Source organism: Gopherus flavomarginatus, chromosome 11 (assembly GCF_025201925.1).
Source record: "Gopherus flavomarginatus isolate rGopFla2 chromosome 11, rGopFla2.mat.asm, whole genome shotgun sequence".
In the NCBI taxonomy this organism is placed as follows: domain Eukaryota; kingdom Metazoa; phylum Chordata; order Testudines; family Testudinidae; genus Gopherus; species Gopherus flavomarginatus.
The window spans coordinates 40,105,479-40,129,696 of record NC_066627.1 but is presented as its reverse complement, the minus strand read 5'-3'; the positions used below and the strand labels follow the sequence as shown (position 1 = coordinate 40,129,696).

General features: G+C 38.6%; 1 protein-coding gene across 2 annotated transcripts in view; it reads right to left on the bottom strand.

Annotated features, from left to right (window-relative positions):
• Window positions 1-780: 780 nt before the first annotated feature.
• RTF2 (replication termination factor 2) overlaps window positions 781-24,218 on the bottom strand; it is a 58,544-nt gene continuing 35,106 nt past the window's right edge. For both annotated transcript variants that reach the window (XM_050918227.1, XM_050918228.1), the window contains exons 6-9: window positions 12,594-12,707; window positions 6,715-6,769; window positions 6,549-6,635; window positions 781-3,938 (exon numbers count right to left, since the gene is read on the bottom strand). In XM_050918227.1, the coding sequence (XP_050774184.1) occupies window positions 3,751-3,938; window positions 6,549-6,635; window positions 6,715-6,769; window positions 12,594-12,707 (444 nt within the window). In that variant the 3' untranslated portion in view covers window positions 781-3,750. The remainder of the gene's footprint in view (window positions 3,939-6,548; window positions 6,636-6,714; window positions 6,770-12,593; window positions 12,708-24,218) is intronic.

The window sequence follows — 24,218 nt, the reverse complement described above, 5'->3', positions numbered from 1 at the left end:
CCCAGGAGCTACTCAGGCCCCCTGCCCAGGGCAGGTGGAGGCTCTGCTGTGGGTCCCCACAGCTGCCCACGTGGCTGTTACTGTGGTTGGGCTGTGGCTCCAAACTGCCCTGCCCCCGGCTGGAGCCAGATCGAGGAGAGCTGTGCTGGCAGCCGTGCTGACGCTCCACCTGCCCTGGGCAGGGGACTCGAGCAGCCTCTGGCTCATGTCCCTGCTCCCCCCAGCCCCCGCCCAGTGTCCCTTCCCCCCAGGGCAGGTGGAGGGACCCAGGCTCCCCACAGCTGCCAGCGCGGCTCTCTCCGACCCAGCTCCGGCCTGAGGGGAAGTGGCTCAGAACTGCAGCCCAGCCACGGTAAGAGCCGGGCAGGCAGCTCTGGGGAGCTGTGGCAGACCCTCCACCTGCCCTGGGCGGGGGGTCCAAGCAGCTCCCTGCCCGGTGTCCCTGCTTTCCAGGCTCCCCGCCCAGGGCAGGTGGAGGGATCTGTGCTGCGGTTCCTCACAGCTGACCGCTTAGCTCTTACTGTCAGAGGCCTGGGCGGATGCAAAATTTGTATCTGCATCCATGCTGCTATTCCCGGAAATGGTCCACGAATCTCCACATCCACATCTGCAGTTATAAAGCAGATACCTACGGATTTGCAGGGTTCTACCCCTCAATTCCCATGCTAAATATTTATAGTTACATTATCACATGGTTTGGCAAAGAAATTATCAAAATAAAATAAGCATTACCCCATTATCTCATGGGACTACTACACATTGGAAAAAGGTGTGCTTGGACACAGTGATATTCATTTGCTGTCAAAGCAGGATTAGATTGCAGATAAAAGGACTGTCAATTTCTGAATTGTACCACGCTGAACTCAACATTTGTGCTTGCAAAATACATGAAAAGAATGAAGAGGAAAAAAAATACAGAATGGGAAGAACAAAGCTAATTGCTAGACACATATATAAATATAAAATATGGGTAAGTACTTCCTTGAAACTCAACTAAGCCTCAAACTGACTTGACTGAAACATTAATTGTATGGATCCTATGAGTTAACATATTTGGACAACTGAAATGCTTATCATGTATGTTTCATGACAAACTCCCATGGAAATAATGCTTAATTATGTCTCAAAATAATTACAAAATAATATCCATTGCATTCTACAGACATGAATCAGAAAAACCATGTAGACAAGTATAAACAAAGCATCTAAACTTCCAATTAATTATTGCTAATCATAAAGGAAGACACTTCAAAATAAATTACAAGGCTAATTAATTGTTGTCACAAAGAAAAGTAAGAATGTAACATCATTTTGCAGTAGCTTTAAAAGCCTACTAATTACTGTAATTTTAGCCTGGTTAGTTTGAACAAAGGCTATAACATTTAAAAAAAAAAAACCCTAAAAGTAGCTTCCAGCTTTTATTTTGATCATTTTAAGTAGGTATTATTGAACATTGTTAGACCACTGAGTAATTGGAAGTGGAAAGTTAACATATAAAAAGGATCACTAAATTTCAAATAAGGTTAAAAAAGGGCCCAGAGGAAAGCATATGACAATGAAAGATGACTAACACCTGAAAGTTGCTCTATTCAAGCACTGGTGTATGTTATGTAGGCTACCAGGAACCTTCATGGTCATATGACAAAAGCAACCGCGTATTTCAGTTACAGGGACAGATTTGATCAAACTAAGAGCAAGTCACTGTGCCTTGCTGTACATGCACATAGCATCACTCAGGTCTATGCAGGCAATTCTGACTTGGACTTGAATTGAACTGTCTACCATGTTTAGTTCCTGTTAGAAGCTTTAGGATAGGAATCAAGAAACATGGATTACAGACGTTTTGGAAGCAGCAAATTTAACTAATCTGCAAGGCAAGAAAGTGCAAAGAAAGATTAACACTGCATTTGAAGAAACAAAGGGCTCAAATTTAAAATGGTCTTAATTAATCCACCCCCAAAGTTTGCAGGTGCATCTGTTTATCCACATAAAAGAATGCACACATCTGGGTGAGCATTCGCTCATGTAATGACACTATTTTGCTGGGCAAACATTTGCACTCAGATACTGTGAGCACTTCTTTTGGGATGTCTCTGAAATTTAGTCCACAGCTTTTTATACAAATGAGGTCAGATTCATCATGTAATAATCAAAACTCTCTTCCATACTCTTGCAAAGTGATTCTGAGAAGAAACTGAAGGATTCATTGAAAGGTAAAGACTAGACTTCCATAGTCTAGCCTGTCTAGAGTAAAGATTTAAAAAAGGATGAAATTAGTAGCCACAGTGTGGTAACAGGCTTGCAGTTTCTAAAAAGTAGCTAGGAAATAACGTTAAGTAAAATAGATTTTAGAAGCAAATATTTCCATACCTTGCACTGTACAGTATCTGTAAAGGTCCCCCTTAAATCAAAACTGCTACTTGGCACAGAAGTCACTAAAACATGTAAAAGGGACACTCAGTTTTCCATAAATCTGGACTTTTTATATTAAAAAGAAAGCAGACTACCTAAAGACAGTTTTCTTTGCACAGACGCAAGTCCTTTTTTTTTTTTAAACTGAGTTTAATCTTGATTTCTCTAAGAAGTCCTCTGTAGAATTCTTCTCTCTTCCACTCAAACCCTTGAGTCAGAATCACCAATCTTTTAATGTGTATTTAAAGACACTGATATTCATTTTAATGTGCTAGGCTCATAAAACAGCTTTAAACCAGATGAACTAAATGCTTCTCCAAATTCTCAAACATCCAGAGTTACGGTAATAAGTGTGTTCAGATTTTTCAGTTGAGTGAAAAAGATTTGCATCCATCAATTTGTTTTAATTAAAGGCAAATTGGTTCTTAATAGTGTTCAAAAACCAGCCTCTGCTACTTCAATTAAGAGAAAGAAAGCTCCAGCTCAAGTTTCAGCATAGTGTGATGCCATTCTCCTACACAGTTCTCCAACAAAAAGATGGAAGCCCAAACTTGGTATTTCTAATGTAAGAGGAAAAAAAGCTAGAACACTTTTTGGAGGAACAAACAACGATTTTGAGACCTTCCTTAAAAATAATTTAGCAGTAAATAGCAAAACATTTTCCCCACTGACCTTCTCCTTTGAAATGGAACAGGAGACTATTGTAAAAGTTTTTACTTTTATTTCTGAGATCACACCGAGCTTTCCAAATGACTCCAACCTGACAAGCATTAACTCAAAGCAATCTCTAGCATCTTTAAGAGAGACGTGCACTGGTTCTGATTAAAGTAAGAAAGGAAATATTGTGGAGGGTTTTATTGTTAGCAGTGTCAGAAAATTACAGAAATTAAATTCAGTCTTCACTAACACAAAGAGAAGTTCAATTACAACTGCAGCTAAATTGTGTAGGTAATCAATCATTCTGCATCTAAAAGCATGGAAGGATATATCTACTAGTATGCAGATTCTGCAATCCTAACAAACTGCAATCAAGAGTAAAATACTACTCAGTGTAACTAAGGATGGCAGAATCTGACCCTAAAGAATTATACTTTTTGTAAATAATCTTTTAAAGTAAGTCACATTACCAGACATGGATTTTGGCCATCTATTTCTTATTGAACAGTAGCTGCAAACAACCTAGGTACACTGGTTATTCACAAGTTTATAAACAACTTGCAAACTGAATAATACCAGATAACATCAGATTACGATGAACACCCTATATCAGAGTTACACAGAAAAAAGCCTCTGGGAAGAAAAGCAGCAATGACTGTTACAATCATGCACACAATTGTTTTAGAAATAGTACGCTGTGTGAGTAACCCAGTTGGAAGACTCTTCCTTTGAGCGTTTTGCTGAGCTGTGTGACGTAAAAATAGACTTGTATGCCTCTGATTTCTCCTCACTGTCAACAATAGATCTCTTGGTGGTGCCAGCTGAAGCTTTACTGATTTTTCCAGATGCAGAAGAGCTTCCATTAGCTTCTAAAGAAGAAACAAAAATACAGCTTCTCTAATTTGCAAATCTAAAAAACCCCAAAGTTATTTTAAAATCATTTTTGCACCTCTGGAAGATAAGTTTATTGATGGCTTGGTTCAGAAATCTGACAGCTACAAATATCTTTCATTAATGTATGAGGTAGTTTCTAGTTTATGTAATTTGTACCTCTTCCCACACACACAAAATTGGCAGCTAAATCTACATACAGGAAAGCCCATTGCCCTCTACTGTGTGTGCATGTACACCCTCCCTTACCCTTCTGCACTGCTTAACACAGTATTGACATCATCTACTGCTGTATGCAAAAAACAGAGCTCTGACCTCTGGACTTAGCAAGTAAGTGTAGGAGGATATTTTTCTTCAGCTATTGTTTTAAGGTTAGTTATCAAATGACAAAAGCTACACTCATTACATGTTTATCACTTGGGAATCTATCTACTCCCTTTATCATTGATGAAGTCATTGACAAGCAGCAACATTGGCCTACGTGTCTTTTAATCATTTTTCATTCAAGCCAGAAAAATACCCAACTCTTTTTGTTTCTGATGTCATCTCCTCTTGTGTGTTGGATTTACTGCTAGTATGGAAGCTCCTCTCTGCAAACACTGGCAGAAATGCTCAGTCTTTTCCAAGGATGGAGGTACAGCAAGATTTTTAAAAAGCAGAAGCTTTAGACCACAAGGAAAAAATGTGTACACAAAAGTTTGGCAGAAACTGCACATAATTACTGCCATTATGTGTAAATTAGGCACAGTTGCATGTGTATTGCTAGTTTGGAGCATATCTGCATGTACATTTACCTGATTTGTGCATGCAATCATTGGAATTGCACATACAATCCTAAATAATCCTGGATCATAGCCTTCTCATTTTGGAAAATGCCCTCGTAATTGACTGGAGAGGAATAACAAAAGGTGGATTTGGAGTACTCATCCCTTCCCTGAAAAATAACTCCATGAAGAGGTTTATCCTCACCTCTGGGGAACAAGAACTCAAAGATACCCACCAAGATATATGAAAGAATCAAAATGGGTCCTATAAATCCATGGAAATTTTAGGGCCCAGAAGTCAGCAAATTAATTTCCACCCTGCTCCTAACCTACCTAGGTTTCCTTCCCCCTCACTGGATTTTTTTTTCAGTTCATTAATGCAACCTATTTATGCAGAGACATAAATTATGACCTGTCATTTCAAAAGGGTCAAGCAATTATTCCTTTGCTCTGATTATTTCAAGCATGATTAGAGTTCGTATGTTATTAGAGGTCTACTAGCAATAATAATAATTTAGGATAAAATATCAATTTAAGAATCATCATTTATAAACTGAAGAACTCAGTAGTTCTTTGGGGAGAGGCAGGGGTCCAGACACTTATAATGAAAATACTCTGCATACTACACAGAAACATATTCCTCATCATTGAACTCTCTCCGGATTCATCAAACATTACATGTCTTTTTCTTACAGTAAGAGAAGACAACATTTTCTGAACTTGGATGATTTTGAATCTCATTTCTAAACTCTGACTGACCTTTACAATGTGCTCATTTTTATAGCTCTGGATAAAAACAAAATCAATATAAGACATTCAGTTTTGTCATATATATTACCTAAAATCATACTGATACTCTCTGGACTAATGGGTAGCCAAGTGTAATCTTAACTGCATGACTGCTGCTGAATATATTAGGTATGTCCTGAAGTTACTCTCCAGTGTTATCACTGACATGTAGCAAGACAGCAATCAAGTTATTAAAAGATCCAAAGCTGGTAAGTCTCGGTTGAAAGGAATGTCAAAAGAGACTACTTCTTCAGATTTAATGGGAAATGACAACAAATTTTCTGCACATGTTAGAAACTCCCACCACCATTACCAATGCTGCAGACTTAGATGGGCAAGAATATTTATTTTTACCAAGTTAAATCCTATAAAAACTGGAATTGGTAATAAAAACCATAAGGTGATCCCATCTTAATTTACACTAAATCATCTTCTATGATGTATTGAACAAATCCCTCATGGGGTCATTTATTTTGGGAAGGTTTTTTTTTTAAAAAAAAACACTACTTCTAGCATAGCTGACATTTTTATAGTTTGTTTACTATTTCCTCTCAGTCTTCTTTGACTCCTAAATAATAGTATTAACACCACAAAGTGGAACGGATTACGATATGATTGGTAAAGCAGACATGTAGAAAGAAAATATGAATTATATTAAGGACCCAATTGTCAGACCCAGGCTTCTGGGTGCGCATGCAAACACTGGAATGTACTCTGCACACACACTTGTGCATTTGGAAAGTTTTAACACCGCCATGTGTGCACAAATGTTAGATCGTTACCTCTTACTGGGCTTTATAAGGACAAATTCTTTAACACCCTGCACATGCTTACATTAGAATTTTCAAACATGTTTGCAACATGTGGTTGCATGGGTATGTATGAGCCATTTTGAGCACACACAGAGGGAGGCAGGGTAAAAGCCTGGTCGAAAATTTGGGCCCAAATAGCTAACAAAGAATCTCTATAAATATATGAGCACAGGAAAACGGTTTATGAAAATGTTCCCAGTTAAACTGAAACATACACACCAACCTGCACTCTTTGTGAAGACAATCTGTTTCCTTTCTCCAGAATTAGTGTTCATATAATCTTTTGCAGTCTTTACTGGTCCCGGAGAATCTACAGAAGAAAAAAAAGCTAAAGCATAAGCTTGTTAAATTACTCAGAAGGTAAATGTAAACTATAGCCGTGACGTTACCTTCAGTGGTGTCTTGTTGAGAGACCGATTCTGCGGCCTTACATTTCTTTGATTTCTGAAACAATATAAGCAGAAAACTGAGGTTACATTTAGAATTTCCATATGCGATATCTAACCAAGTGTGTGTGTGACAGAAATATAAGTACCTTTGCTATGCTTATGTGTTTTATACAATGAACTTGTTTCTTTCCACACAATTACTTTATGCTTTTCTTACTATTTTAGTATAGAAAATAACAGTTGATTAGTTTGGCGGCATCTCAAAGAAAAACACACAGGCTGAAACAAAGCTGCCTAAAAGCAGTTTTTTTTCCTTATTTGGTTTCAACTTTTTTTAAAAATACAAAGACTAATAAAATAATTAGTAAAATGACCAGCTATTCAGTAATATTACTGACTAGCACTGAAACCATTCGGTAAAATACTACAGCTGGGCACAATTGTAACGAATAATGGCATTTTTGAACAAAAGAAATTTCAGCATAAACAAATAATATAATTCAATCTTTATTTTTCTCAGTTAACCTTCTCACTGAGTTTAGCTTTTTTATATTTTCTACAGTTTTATCAAGGCATCCCTTCTTATATGGATACTCACTTGAAAAACAAAGCTTAGTAAACAGTTAAAATTAATTTCTCAGAAGGCTGAAAAAAAATCACGTCAATATCATCTCTTGGCAAGATTTTCAAAGCCCACTCTTGTATGTGCTCAAATAAAAAAATCTGCCTGTGTTAGAATATGTAAAAATACATTTAAAAAACTGTATGAAAGTATCAGAAAAAGCAATGAGAATATTTGATGTTTAAAGATTTGCTGACAAAGTGAAGAAATTTACAAACATTGCAAAAAATGACTATCCCAATGAAGGTAAACATTTAAAATATGTTGCTGAATCTATGAGCTCACATACAGTCACAAGTATGAGAGACAAGTATCAGAGGGGTAGCCGTGTTAGTCTGGATCTGTAAAAGCAGCAAAGAATCTTGTGGCACCTTATAGACTAACAGACGTTTTGGAGCATGAGCTTTCGTGGCTGAATACCCACTTTGTCAGACGCATGTAGTGGTAATTTCCAGGGGCAGGTATATATATGCAGGCAAGCTAGAGATAATGAGGTAGTTCAATCAGGGAGGATGAGGCCCTGTTCTAGTAGTTGAGGTGTGAAAACCAAGGGAGGAGAAACTGGTTTTGTTTGAATGGCTTGCCAATTACAAAACCAGTTTCTCCTCCCTTGGTTTTTCACACCTCAACTACTAGAACAAGGCCTCATCCTCCCTGATTGAACTACCTCATTATCTCTAGCTTGCCTGCATGTATATACCTGCCCCTGGAAATTTCCACTACATGCATCTGACGAAGTGGGTATTCAGCCACGAAAGCTCATGCTCCAAAACGTCTGTTAGTCTATAAGGTGCCACAGGATTCTTTGCTGCTTTTAAGTATGACAGAAGGGCTACTAGGATGATCCAAGGAACTGAATACCTGTCTTATGAAAGGTGACTCAAGGAGCTTGGCTTGTTTAGCCTAACCAAAAGAAGGCTGAGGGGAGATGTGATTGCTCTCCACAAATATATCAGCGGAATAAATACCAGTGAGGGAGAGGAATTATTTAAGCTCAGTACCAACGTGGACACAAGAACAAATGGATATAAACTGGCCATCAGGAAGTTTAGACTTGAAATTAGATGAAGGTTTCTAACCATCAGAGGGAGTGAAGTTCTGGAACAGCCTTCCAAGGGGAGCAGTGGGGGTAAAAGACATATATGGCTTTAAGACTAAGCTTGATAAGTTTATGGAGGGGATGGTATAATGGGATAGCCTAATTTTGGCAATTAATTGGTCTTTGACTATTAGTGGTAAATATGCCCAATGGCTTGTGCTGGGATGTTAGAAGGGGTTGGATCTGAGTTACTATGGAGAATTCTTTCCTGGATGTCTGGCTAGTGAGTCTTGCCCAGATGCTCCGGGTTTAGCTGATTTGGGGTCAGGAAGGAATTTTCCTCCAGGGCAGATTGGCAGAGGCCCTGCAGGTTTTTCGCCTCTCTCTGCAGCGTGGGGCACAAGTCACTTGCTGGAAGATTCTCTCCATCTTGAAGTCTTTAAACCATGATTTGAGGACTTCAATGGCTCAGACACAGGTTTGATACAAGAGTGTGTGAGTGAGATTCTGTAGCCTGCGTTGTGCAGGAAGGTCAGACTAGATGATCATAATGGTCCCTTCTGACCTTAAAGTCTATGATTCTATGATTTAATATTAGGGGGAAAACGGACATAGCAAATGCTGCTCTTAGTCTTGTCCAGCAGGTGGTGCTAAAAGACCAGTCTTGGAAAGCCAGAAATAAATTACTGTAATTTTGTTTGCAGGTATGTGGATGTAAATAGCACTTTCTTTTCACTATTCCTCCATCTTTATGTTATGGCCAGGTAAGACACTGAAATTTACAAGAATGCTATCTGAATGCTTCAGAAAGCAGGATTTTTGTATATTTCAATAACCTGTCTGCTTCAAACACAGAACAGGCAGAGAGAAGGGATGATGTATAGGAAACATATCCTTGTTCATGGAGAAGCTCTGCACACTAAATCTGACAATGGATCACCTGACAGCAGTTGAGGCTTTCACATTTTTGTTCTTCATCCAATAAACAGACAGAATGTATGTATCAGAGTTAACAGATTACAACAAAACTGCATTTTCAGGGTAGGTTTTAGCATTGAGTATTCCTTTAGCAGCCCAACTAACAAGCCTGTCACACTTGCCTGCTCTCCAGTGAATCAGGAGTCCAAAGTTGTTACTGACACCAGATAACCAAGTAGAGGTGTTGTTGAACAGAAGATGCAGCCCTAATTATATTTACTGATACTATTGAAAGAACATGGATTTGTGGTTTTGTTGGGTTTTTTGGCTTGAACAATGCAGAATATCTACAAAAAACTTGGCATAAAACAGGCTTCTCCCTTTCACATCTCCATTTCAAGAACTCAAATTAACAGGAAACTTCTCATTTCGGAAGCTAGATGAGGAAGCCCTGTTCTTGAAATGTAGACCTAAATAAGAGTTTTGTTCATTCAAATTTCCATATTCTGATGGTTGCTACCCAACAATTCCAAAAACTAAGGAGGCTCCTCTTTGAACCAAGGAGAAGCTGCAATACAGCACACATTATTTATATTAAATACTTCTTGTATAAAATGCTACTTTAATTCAGTTTGACAAGGATAAGACCAAGATGCACTCTACCCACAGGAGAAAAGATCAGCAACAAAAGACCAAAATTAGATTGTAACAGAAGTTATTACTCAGACTGTGTGAGAATAAATTAAATGTAAAAACTAGTGCCAGTAAATTAAGTGCTCTTCTTTCGTATGGCTTGAGTAGGTAGCAACAACTACAAATTAATAAAATATGGGTTACTACAATGGTAATAGGTTTTAATAAGAAATAATAAACTATTTATAAAGAGACTACCATGAGTTTAAGAAATTAATATAAAACATATTGTAGAATGAAACTTGTATAGATCTTATAGGCAACCACCCGTTTTAAACAACTGTTCTAAAGGATTCTCAAATGTATCAAGTACAATTCTGTTCCTGTGTTATTAGAAAACCATCTCTAAAAGGTCACTTAAAATAGGCTTCACCATAATATAAAAACAAATGCAACTGAGAATAAGTGACACACAGAATAACTGATTAACACCTTCCAAATAACATGTCTGGCTTCCTGCACAACACCATTGAAGAAGCAATCCTATTACCCTGGTTGGAGAATTAATTTTGACATATTTTAGTTAGCTTTTTGAACAGGAAAGAAGACTCAAAACAGAAACAGCTGGAAAAAGCAAAAATACCCTGGGACTATTTCAAAGTAAGTAGCTGCAGCAATTTAGACTCATTAGGCCAACTATGATTCTTGACTATTTCATGAAACACGGTGAGGAGGAGTCAGCTGGAAGCTGGGTGGTGTTCTTCGCACATATGCAGGTTGGTGAGATAGTGTTTAGGACTGAGGGTAGGAGAGAGATACAGGTGCAAGGAGAAGCAAGCATAAAGCAGTTCATATTATTGAGGATCCTACCAGTTCTGTAGTTAAGGTTATAGAAGGATTTTGACTTTTGACGGGACCTTTTTATTTGGATTCATTCTTGGACTCTACTGACCCACACATGACTCTCCTGAAAAGTCCTGAATTTGTGTACATATTGAATCCAAATTTAGTCACTTCCTTGCTTCAGAGAACTACTCAAGTAGTAGCTAATCTGATATAAAAACCAATGGATTTGTTAATTTCTCTCAGATTAATTTGCTAGATTATAAATTACTAAAGTGAGCAGAGAGAAAAGGTGGAGCTATTATGAATAATACAGGAGTTTAAACTAAAACTATGGTTGAAAAAAACCCACCCACAATAAACAGGGATATTTGGAAGGAAGCAAAGCACCCTAAACTAAGTCCTGCTGACTTTAGACCCTTAACCACATGTGAATATCTATTCATTCCCAACACTGTTCCTTTCATAATCCTGAAGGACTTCCAAAGCATTCTGGACATTTATTGGCTAGCTTTTCAAATTCATAAGCAGTAACATTACACAATTTACTGCAGGAAGTGACCACCACAATATTCAATGGAAACTGTAGGGGAACATTTAGTGGGCAGAATTACCAAAACTGTATTTTGGTCAGCAGACATAGGTAACAACTCAATGCTTGTGAAAAGTGCCACAAAGTCCAATGACAAGAGATTAGGACCTTGGTTTTATATCTAATCCAAAGGACAGCATCTCTATCAGCATGGCACTCCTAGGCACTATGAAAATGGATTGGTTCCGTACCAATTTAGAAAAACAGTGCCACCAACTTCACCTCCAATTGCCAGAATACTAGGTCCACATATTGGTCAAGACTGATAGTACTTAGCTGGTGAGATCTGATGATACCAGAGCTTGAGATGGGCATGGCTATAAATGTCTATTAGAGGCTCACCACCCTGAACAATGTTAGATATCCTTTTTAAAACAGACTAGAATAATGAACTATAAAGTGGTGCACACACTATCCATGTATACAGATGACTAGGAGAAATATTTTTCTTCCAGTTGCAGTGTCCAATGAGGGAGATGTACTTTTTTATGCACAATGACTATCAGTTAGGAGTAGTCTTTATGTTGAATAGCTGCAAAGTATGTTTCAATATATTTATTTCTATTGCATTATTTTCCAGTTGTCTTTATTATTATTTGTATTGACATTTACATTGTGGCAGCCATACACTTGAATTAATGTTGGTTGGTCTTATAAGCATATCATCTTTCTGGGACTTGGTCTGGAATAGACAGTGGGGATTACTGAATAAATTCCCTACACTTCAGAAGAGTAAGCAGAAAATCAAAATAGGATCGATCAATGGTTTGAGCATTGGCCTGCTATACCCAGGGTTGTGAGTTCAAACCCTGAGAGGGTCATTTAGTGAACTGGGGTAAAAATCTGTCCAGGGATTGGTCCTGTTTTGAGCATGGGGTTGGACTAGATGACTTCCTGAGGTCCCTTCCATCCCTGATATTCTATGAAAAAATTTTTCACCTAAAATGCATTGTATTGCTGCAGGAGAATGCTGTAGAGAAACAACTAATACTTTTTAAAAAAATGTTCTGGATAAAACTGAAGCATTCAGGTCAGTGGGTCCAACAGGAAATATAGAGACTTACCAGCAAGAAATAAATTATGGATAGCTTAGAATGAATGTGGTTCATTCTGAAGCCCAATGAAGAATCTGTTTGTACAAGTTGAACTTTCACCTATGAGATCTATTCAGAAAAAATCTCATTACACACACTCAACTTCCTAGCATGTTTAAGTCTCTGTAAAACTATTACCTTTCCCCCTTTACTCTTAAGTCTTCTCTCCTCCATTCTTTTCTTCAGCACTTCCACATCATCTTTACTACCATTAAGTATAATCACGTCGTCGTCTTGAAAGGGAACACCACACTTTAAAAGAGAAAAAGGAAGCAAAACATAACTTTTCAAAATCTGAAACAGACGTTTATGTACTTTTTAAACAAAGATCCATCCAGCAGTTTTTTTTAAACACTCCTCAAAGAACTGCCACATCCTTATCCTACCTTCCTTCTGCCTTTTCCATTTTCATTTTCTCTCCCCATTTTTCTCTGTGTATATTTCTCTACTTTTAGACACTGATCAGAAGCTGCAGCAGAAATGGAATTATACTATGGTCTTGCACAAAAGTGCTTCAACTCATGAGGGTGACTAACAAATGAAACTACAGTTAGCACCTCAGGTAAAGTATCTGCATGGGAGCTCAGTGTGATTCCATTTTTGCGGCAGCTAACTGTGCAGGTTGCCTCATACTTGTCAACTAGGAAAATGGAGGCATGTCCATTAGTCCTCATGCTTGATATTTGTTCAATACTGAAAGTTACACATTTGCACATATATAAACCCAACTTAATCTAGACCAGTAGTACGTATGCATATCAAGGTGACATGCAAAGGGTTGGGCACTAATTTTGCTTTTTTCTGAGGTATAAATGAGGACTGAAAAGATTTTTTTAATAATGTTTTCCCGTTAAGCAATGGTGAATTTTTCAGACACCCTCCATTTGTCAGGTGTTTGCGTTAAACAAGAATAGTTTTCAACAGTGCAACCAAAAATCCCTCTTCTGTCAATTGCTCCAAAATTCTCTAGGTACCTGTGTCAGAATCCTACTAGTCTCCAGAGATTCGTAATGTTTTCCACAAAAACTAACAACAACTAGACAATAACTGAATTTTTAATAGGCCAGAGAGAAACCAAAATGTCAAGCCCCCTTCACACCTCAAAGAAGAAAACAGAGCTTAAACTTTTTTTTGTTTTTACAGCACTTTACAGGTCACCTTTAACAGACCTTTAAAAAGAGTGAACATGGGTTTTAGGGTTTTTACCACACAAAAAGTCCTTGAGTCCTTCTTGTAAGTAATCACTTTGTGAGAGAGAAAGCAAAAAATAAAAGTGAGCATTTTGTGTCAAATCAGTTCAGAGAGTTAGTTTAAATCAGTGCAGCCCCCTTGTCTGGGCACACTTAAATTGGCTTAAGAGTACCATGTATTGCTTTAGCTTAATTTAAACCTGTAAACCTATCTCCGATCAGAACCAAGCCAATACTATGAAACTGGCTGACATTATACAGATCACTTGGAGGGCAGCTCACTATTGTATCAAATTAAGAACACCCCCCACACACACATCTTGAAGTGAATTTTGTTTCAGTGTTTTGATAGGTTAAAACTTTGCTGTAGCATAAACAGATTACTCAGTTAGCTTTTGGCACAAGAAGGGAAACCAGACATTTCCCTAGTTAAAAGGCAGTGCTCTAATGACAAAGAGTTGTGGTAGGAGTCCATTCTCCAATTTCCAAGAAATGTAAATGATTAATTGATTAGATGGACTCTCTTATTTTCAAGTACAGTTAAGGAAGTGTCTAGGATTACATGTAATTACCAAAAATTCTTTTCATTTTTTATCATCAGCATTAATATACTTTGGAAAGTCAAGGAAATTAAATTTTCTTTTTTAAGGTGCCTGATACATAGATTGAACTAATCATCTACTACAACAGGGGTTAATTTTCTTGCCCCTCCAGCAAACCTAAAATTAAGGGGCAAGAAATTGGAAGCAGCAGAACTGGCGACTGCATGTGTGCAGATAATATACACGAAGTAGACCCAAACCAACAGTAAGCACTATTGGGGTTGATTCATATTGCCTTACTGTGACACAGTTAGCACTGGTGTCACAGTAACCACCATGAAAGGTTGGGGCTCCCTCTCACAGCTTCCTCCAAAAAGTCATTTGCCTCTGGATTCTGACCTTGCTGTCCGAAGAGTGTTTTCATCACTCGGTGTGTAAATGCAATTTACATAGAAATCAGTTCTTAATCTGGATTAATAAAGTCTTCAACACAAAGGATACCAATGGAAAAAACAACAGCAAGAGAGCAATAGTGGAAGGAATGTGATGCTATAGTACTAACTAGTAACTTATCTTAATAGGACAATAATATTATTTTAATGAATGTTTTATCACCTCTAAATTTCCATCATTTACCATAATCACAATAAATTGCTTTTCCCATAATAGAAACTAGAATAGAAAACAAAGTTGGCAATATTCCTTTGTTCCATTACAACAATATGGGTAATTCTTATCTTACTTTTCCCCTCTTTTTTCAACTGCTAAATCAAAGGAGAAAATCTCTTTCGAAGTAGATGATCGGAAGTATTTTCTAAATACAAGAAACCATAAAACATAGCTATTCAACTATAGCCACCATGGTTTTTAGGACAGGTTTAAACAATATTCTTTTGTTCAAACTTTTGTTCTAATACGTCTATTTAGCTACCCACTTAAAACTATTTATATTCATAGTCAGTTGAAGGAAAAATTTCAGTATTTTGGTCTGTTGTAGTACAACCCTTAAAAGGGATAATAAATATTGATCTTAATGGTGAACCATGCACTTAAGATAACTACATTTACAAGAAATGAATGTATTTGTATCAATCTACATAGCAAATTCTAAAGCTATTCCAATTGTACTAGAACATTCTGAATTTGTACAAAATCCTATTCCATGCAAAAAGGTACAGAAATTGCATAGTTACACTACTATTTCTCTCTTCCCAGTACTAATCTTACCTGAACTTTTTATTTTATTTTATTTTAACAGAGGTACCACTGCACATTTTCTGTCCCAGTCGTAGACTTTTTCTAACAGGTCCAGATTCTAATTTTCTTGCATAATCTATTAAAGAGGAAACCAACCTCTTTTTTTCCTACAAATTCAACTAGCATAAAAAACAAAAGCACACAGGCATTCTTCTGCTGACTTGTTGCCTGTGAATGTTTTTAACTAATATTTCAAAACTATGCCAATTTTGCTCTGAAATTTGTCTCTCTCAACAGGGTAATATTTTAAAGTGGAACTGTACTTGAAAGCAACACTTCTGTTTATTGATAAGAAAGAAGTATAAAGATGTCACCCTTCAGGGGTTTATTTCAGAGAGACAGTACCATCTGATGGGTAATTTGCTTTCCACATGGCACAGCTATCAAACTGCAATTTTCTGAAAGGCTGTGGTGTGGATAAAAGAGGATAATGAAGGTAGTAACACTCAGTGGGACTTGTACAAGACATTGAGTTGATATAATTTCTAATTTTCCTCCTCTTGCCTCTCAGCTATGGCACTCCTGATCTACTCTAGCTAATACATGTAATACTAAGCACTTCTATATTGCTTTACAACCCAAATGCCCTGTATGTACATTTACTAATTAATCTCCAGGAGGTACAAAGTTTTTTTCCCATGCATTTTTCAACTTAATTCACAGAAGGAACAGTTACTTACCCTACAATAACAGTGGATCTTTGAAATGTTGAAGTAGCCTTGTGCAAGTTTGGAATCTTTTCTGAGTAACAGTGTGTCGGGGCCATGCACGCACTCTGTGGTCACCTTGTGCTCATATGCAAGGACATAAATGGCTGAGCAACCATGACCCTTCCTCATTTCCCTCACAATTGGAAGCCTGTGACTGCTGAAAACCATGAAAAGCAGGGATAGGGGATGGGTCATGGGATCTACTCTGACTACAACATTTCAAAGAATCACAATTACTGTAGGGTCAGTAACTGGTTCTCGCATGTGTGTCAGTGTGGTCCAATTTTGCAGGGTTCTTGTCTTCCAGAATCCTGTCAGATGGGCTGTCTTTTCCTGAACCATAAATACTAATAAAGATCCTGGATGTATGTAAAATTGTTAAAAACCTTTAGGTGGTACTTGGTAGTGCTTTTCTACTAACTTTGAGGGGGTGGGAAAAGACGACTGGAGTGTGCTACAACCCCTTTGCTGGGTCTAGTATGTCCTGATTGATTGGAAGGGCAATTATTGATGGTGCTGAGGATGTCAAACAGCTTATGTATGTTCTCTTGGATCACCATTGGCTCGATGTCCAAGGTTTCAGTTATCCTCATAAGCAAGTCCTGGAAGGCCTTAAAATCACTTTGAGCCAGTGTTGGGACTGATCTGTCTCCTCAGGAGAAGATGAAAATGCTTTTGGTGGGGAGGTCAAATGAAGTGTCTCCAGAACCACCTGTGCCCTAAAAGGAGTTTCCTCTAGCTCATGTGTGAGGGGCTCGGTAGGGCCAGTGAACCTGCTGATGCCAGAGACTTTGTCCTCTTCCTTGAAACCTGACATGGACATATGGGAAGGTGGCCCCCCCATAAGGCCAATATGACTGGAGTACTGGCCAGATCTTGCATTGGTGCATGGCATGGGATGTGTCAAACTCTCTAGAGGGTCCTTTTCTGATTGATGTGAACAGGTTCCCTTCTTGATAGAGGGGAGAAGGTATAACTTGGAGGTAACAAGGAGAAGTATATGTCCATGAACAGCAGTGCCATTGGATGCAGGGCTGCTGTCTGCTCAGATGCAGATGTGAAAGGTAATGAGTCTCTCTATTAAGTTCTCTCTCTCTACCAGGAAGGGTCTGCCGATTGGTGCCACTGCCTGTACTGGTGCTGGTCTTGACTGATATCAGTGTCACTATTTCCTCCACTTTCTTTTCAGTCAGTACCTTGTTCCCTGGGCTCAACGTTGATGAATATTTTAAGTCTTCCTTGCAAGATGATTCCACTGCATGCTCAGAGCTGTGCTTGTGCTTGGTGCAGCTTGGCTGCTCAGCACTTCTTGAAGCAGATGGCATACGTTCCAGGTTTCTTTGTCCTAGAGTAAGTGCTAATGCACTCGGCACGAACACTGACAATGCCAAGGGTTCTGGTGCTCTGTTCAGTTTCTGAGATCCTGGCACAGGTACCAACGGCTCAGGTGCCTTTTAGAGGATTTCTTCTCCCCACTGGAATTGGGGTATACTATCAGGCTACTGGGGCATTTGCCATGGATAGTCTCCTCAACTCTGACTTGGTGGATGTCTTCTCCAGGATCAGACATGACTTTCATGGATTGCTCAAGTAGATGTAATTTGAGCCCTTGTGTCTCTCAATTTTCAGATGACAGACAAGAAGGAATGGCAGATTGTTAGGGATGTGTGCTTCCCCGAGGCGCAATAGGCATGTGCCGTCCCTGACAGCTAAGGGCATAAAAGCATCACACAGTGGGCAGGTTTAAATACCTTTGGTTTAGAGTCTGCTACCAAGGTGTCTGAGCCAAAGAGCTTCACCTTGTGGTACAGTGGCATACAGATTTAAAATTTTTAATAAGATGATGTTTAAAAAAAAAAGTGAACAGTACAGAGTTTAAGCGTAGAAGTTTCTGGTTATCAGGGAATAACGTACAGATTATTAAGGGGTGCAAAGTTTTGTTTAAAATCGGATAGTGTAAGGAATACATAATCTACAGTATCCCCGATTGGGAGTAAAAGGTTAACGGGTCAAAGTACAGACACTGAGATATGCAGGTATATTGTTCATATAATGGCTATGTTCAGGTGTGGAGTTTAATGAGTGGATACGAGGATCAATCCATCCTCATCATCATTTGGTGAGATTTAACATTCAGTGAGTTTATGGTTCCAGTTCATATGGTCCAACAGAAAAAGTCTCTACCACTATTCTGAAAAAAATCTGGTCTTGTGTTCATGAGGCGTATTTGAATCTACAGTAAGATCCACAATGACACTTAGGCCTGGCAAAAAACAATTTCGAAGGATAATACTGACATTTATGTTTTTAAGTATTTTTTTTAAATTTACGGACTTTTAATTTTAAAAAAATTTCATGGTTGCAGGAAATATGGGAGAGGGGGGTCAAACAAATTTAATGACAGTAGACACAGATTCAAAAAAGGAAAGCTTTATAAATGTTAAAACACAAACTGTCAACATCACATGTCAAAATTTACAAAGTAAATATCATGAAATCAAACTCTAAAAAGTTCTCCAGCAACATTTTTCTTACTTTGCCTATCTGTAAATTTCTGTTATTGACAAATATTTTTTCGTTGGTTTGTGTGTGCATGGTGAAATCAATGTTTACCGACATTTACCAATAAAAATCTAATCCTCCCAAGCTTACATATACTCTAAGAACAATGTTTCATTGTGTGAATCCACTGTCATTTGGCAGACACATTTTTTACATAAACAATAACTGTTAGTGGAACTTCCTTATCTAATCTCTCACTATCAAATTCGGTCTTTGCATTTTCTGTAAGACTAAATGTTTTCTGCTGGCCTGGAAGATATTACCCTGCCCATACTGCTATATCCCAGTTTTCTGCTTTTTTCCCTTCCATTCAAATCCTTTAACTGGCTAGGTTATTTATTTATTTCCAGTGGGCATCAACTGTTAGTCTATTAGATATTTCCCGCTCCATCAGTTTATAAGAACATTTATGCAGTATTTTGACTGAAGTCTGTTTAATTTTTCTGTTGAGATATAACCTCTCCCCTCCATAATTACAAAGGTGGGGGCCATATGGTTCAGAAAACTAATCCTAACACAGAAGGAAAAGAAACTTTGAAGGAAAAAGTAAGGGCTAGAAAGACATGTACTGAAAACCACTTTGTTAGTAAGATAGATGTCTCACTAGTTCTGCTGTCCCTACCTATTTCATATTTCAGCTGCTGGTGGATAAGATAATACAACACCACCAACTTGTTATACTCTTGGCTATTTGTGAGCCGGGACACCAGAAAGCTTGACAGTCAAGACAAATATGTTTTTGTACTAAGTGGGGAATACATGGAGGTTACTAAAAATCTTCCCCTTGAGTCAGTAAAAGTCCTGTAAAAAGACAATCAGGTCCGGTTAGAGGTTTATTAAGTACAGAACCTGAACTATTAGAGTTTTGTTCCCATTCATGAGGACAGAGGTCTTCTTTCCATGACAGCAACCAAATTACTCTTCAGCAAAACTAAGGTTCACAGATTGTGACAGATGCCAGTAAGCAAAATCTGCACTGACCTAACATAAAATAGGAGTCCTTTTGATCATGCCCTAGGAAGAAAGAATGAATAACTTTCTGTTCAGAGTTTACTGCAACCAATACATGCAACTAAATGACCCCAACCTTGTCACGCCAACATCTCCCAGTACCTTACTAATATAGTACCTCATGGCATTAGAAGATCCTTTAAAAAGCTTTTCTCCCCTAATATTTTTAAGTGATTAAGTTACTGCTTGTGCCTTTAACTTCGCAATTATAACCACTAACTTTGCTGGCAGGCAAAATGTGAAAAATCTAAACAAGCAACCAGCTCCGGTTACGTTACAGAGACCAAACCCTTCCAAGATATGGTATAGTGAGGACAGTTTGAGAGATTGCACTTTTAAGCAGCAGCACACTGCATACAATGGAAAAACAGACTCCATCTTTCTCTATTGCTCCATCAGGAGCAGTTTGTTATTTGTAGTTTTGAATAGGAACATTGCACAGTTTTTTAAGTTGGCAGTGTCACTGGGCCTACAGGCTCACAAAGTTTTTTCTTCTGACTATTGCCCTCTGTGCTACAAAAGAATGATGTTTCATAACAGATAGGCTAAAATGTTAAAGTTTGGAATTAAAAAAAATAAGGACGTGGGATTCTATCTGTCCTCAGAGGAGGAAAATGAAGGTGAGACAAGATTATGATGATCAACAGATGGCTCAGGCAGTGGTGCAATAAGGGGGACTTTGGGATGTTTGATTACTGGGAGGCATTCATGGACAGGGGACGGTTCTCATGGGATGGCACAACTAATTAAAAGAGCTTTAAACTAGAAACTTGGGGGGAAATGATTGGGAGATGTTCATGTAATCTCCACATTAGATTTTAACATTGAAAGGGAGGAAAATCAAGTAAGAAAAGATACCACAATGGAGAACAGAAGAACAGTGAGTAGGAAAATGGACATTAGGAGGAAGGATAGTGCCCATACCAATGAAGCTAACAGTTAGGTAGGCGATACTGGCAGTAGAAGGACTACACCCAATTGGGTGAGGAAAATGGGCAAAGCCAAGCATCAACAATTAAAATGTTTGCACACAAATGCAAGGAGCCTGGGTAACAAAATGGAGGAACTAGAACTACTAGTACAGGAAGTGAAACCAGATATAGGGATAACAGAAACACGATGGAATAGTACTCATGACTGCAGTACAGGTATTGAAGGGTATGTGCTGTTCAGGAAAGACAGAAATAAAAGCAAAGGTGATGGAGTAGCACTGTATATTAATGATGAGGTAGATTGTAAAGAAATTAGAAGTGATGGAATGGATAAGACAGAGTCTGAGCCAAAATCACTTTAGGGAAGAAAGCAACTAGAGGTTCCCTTGGGCTAGTGCTTGAAGTATGCTACAGACCCCCCAGGATCTAATTTGGATATGGATAGAGACCTCTTTAATGTATTTAATTAAATAAATATTACTGAGAATTGCGTGATTTTAAGAGCCTTTAACTTCCCAGATACAGATTGGTGGACAAGTGCTACTAATAATAGGAGAGCGCAGATTTTCCTGGATGTGATAGATGACAGATTTCTTCACCAAATAGTCACTGAATCAACAGGAGGTGATGCCACTTTAGATTTGATATTGGTGAGTAGTGAGGAGCTCACAGAAGAACTGGTTATAGGGGACAACCTTGGTTTGAGTGATCTTGAGCTAATTCAGTTTAAACTAAATGGAAGGATAAACAAAAATAGATCTGCAACTAGGGTCCTTGATTTCAAAAGGGCTACCTTTAAAAAAATTAAGGGAACGAGTTAGAGAAATGGACTGGACTGAAGAACTCAAGGATCTGAATGTGGAGAAGGCTTGGAATTACTTTAAATCAAAATTGCAGAAACTATCTAAAGCCTGCATCCCAAGCAAGGGGAAACAATTCATAGGAAGGGTTGCAGACCAACCTGGATGAGCAAACATCCCAAACACGTGAGTGAGGGAAAGCAGAAAGCCTACAAGGAATTAAAAGATGGGATGGATCAGCAAGGAAAACTACCTCTTGGAGGTCAGAAAGTGTAGGAATAAAGTAAGAACTGCCAAAAGACAAGCAGAGCTGGACATTGCAAATGGAATTAAAATCAATAGCAAAAGGTTCTATAGCCATATAAATAAAAAGAAAACAAAGAAAGAAGAAGTGGGACTGCTAAGCACTGAGGATGGGGTGCAGATTAAAGATAATCTAGGCATGGCTCAACACCTAAACAAATACTTTGCTTCAGTTTTTAATAAGGCTAATGAAGAGCTTGGAGGGAGTGATACGGTGACTAATGGGAACAAGGATATAGAGGTAGAAATTACCACATCCAAGATAGAAGTCAAATTCAAACAGTTCAATGGGACTAAACTAGGGACCCAAATAATGTCCATCCAATAATATTAAAGGAACTGGCACATGAAATTGCAAGCCCAATAGCAAGGATTTTTAATGAATCTGTAAACTTGGAGGTTGTACCCTATGACTGGAGAATTGTTAATATAGTTCCTATTTTTAAGAAAGAAAAAAAAGTGAGCTATTAGTTTGACCTCAATTGTATGCAAGGGCTTGGAACAAATTTTGAAAGAGAAAGTAGTTAGCAACATAGAGGTACACAGTAATTGGGATAAAATACAACATACTGTATATACTCGATCGTACGCCAGTTCGTTTATAAGCCGAGATGAATAAGTAAAATGGAAAAATTTTATAACCCCTTCATAAGCTGACCCTATAATTCAGGGTCAGCAAACTTTGGCTCCCAGGCCATCACTATAAGCCGCTGGCAGATCGAGATGTTTTGTTTACCTAAACCTAAGTAAACAAAGTGTCCTGGCACGCCAGTTGCTTACTCTGACTGGCTGGGACAGGAACTGGTGGGAAAATGTTTTTTTGGGGGGAGGAGGAGAAGCTGGGAGTCAGGGACTAACCCCTGACCACCCCCCACATGACCCCACCCCTATCCCGGGACCCCCAAACTCTCCCCATCCCATTTTATCTGGGGAGGGCAGGGGAGGATGTCTCTGGCCTGGCTGGAGCTGTTCCGGCAGGCTGGGCAGCATGCTCCGGCAGCCCAGACCATGTGGCACAGCCGCAACATGTTCCAGTGGGCTGAGCCGCGCGGCACAGCCACAGTGTGCTCCGGTGGCCTGGGCAGCATGGCCACAGCCTGCTCTGGGGGGGGTGGGGCCAGGTGGCAGGGCTGCAGCCTACCAGCCCCGAGGATGCAGCTGTTTCAGAGGCTAGAGGGAGAGCAGCGTGGCCAGAAGTGGAGAGACTCTGGCCCCGCCTCTTCCCTTCTGGCTCTGCTGCCTCTCCTTGCTCCCTCTGTTGGAGGGAAGGGCTGTGTCCCACGTCTCCCTTTCTATACCCGTTCATAAGCCGACCCCCTTCTCTGGTGCTTCCCTTTTTATTAAAAAAATTCAGCTTATGAACAAGTATATACGGTAGTTTTACAAAAGATAGATCATGCCAGGCCAATCTGATTGCCCTCTTTGAAAAGATAACTGATTTTTTAGACCAAGAGAAATGCAGTAGATCTAATCTACCTGGAATTCACTAAGGCATCTGATACAGTTCCACGTGGGAAATTATCAGTTACATTGGAGAAGATGGGGATTAATCTGAGAATTTTGAAAGGTGGATAAGGAAGTGGTTGAAGGGGAGATTACAACAGATCACACTGAAAGGTGAACTATTAGATTTCCTGTTAAAGGCATTGTCTCAGAACAGTAATGCCTTCATGCAATCTATCTATACGACGAAACTGAAACTGTTTACACAGCCACTGAATAGGGTTAACTGCTGCTTTTGCCTCTCTTTTCCTGTTAAAACACCTTGCAGAGAAGATACTCACAAATCAGAGAAAAACTGAAGGAAATTCCCATGAATAACAATGCAGCCAGTCAATTCTGTTTATGTGATTCAAGCTGTAACTGCTGAAAGGTAGGACACTGAATACAAGCAGAAAATATGCATGCAAATGAGCAAGTTCTAGTTCCGTTTGTGTAAGTGCTCTCTCTAATTATAAAAGGTGTCTAAATTGTTTTAGTCAAATTATATATTTGTGAAGTTACCTGATCTAAGATGGTTACATTTAAACAATTATTTGAACTGTGGGAGCAATAGGCATCCAAAAGCCTTCAGAATCTGACTTTACAGATATGTAGATACACACACACTTTACTACCAAAAAGGTAATTTCAGATTCTGAAGGTCAAATACCTATACAATTCAAATAATTGTTCAATAGGTATAGAAGATACAACTAGCTACCCACAAACTGATTTCACAAGGTAGCCAGAACTTAAAAATATAAAAAGAATAGCTTTTATAATAAATGAAAACCTTTTTAAATTACAATTAAGCTGATTGCATTGATATGAAAAAATTTACGTAAGAAAAATACAGCCTTTTAATACCAATTTTTTTTAAAGTTTTCATTATACTAAAATCTTCTCTTTCTGCCACGTAACAAAATCAGGGTTTGTACCTCAGCTACTTAGACTACAAGATATTTGAGGTAAGA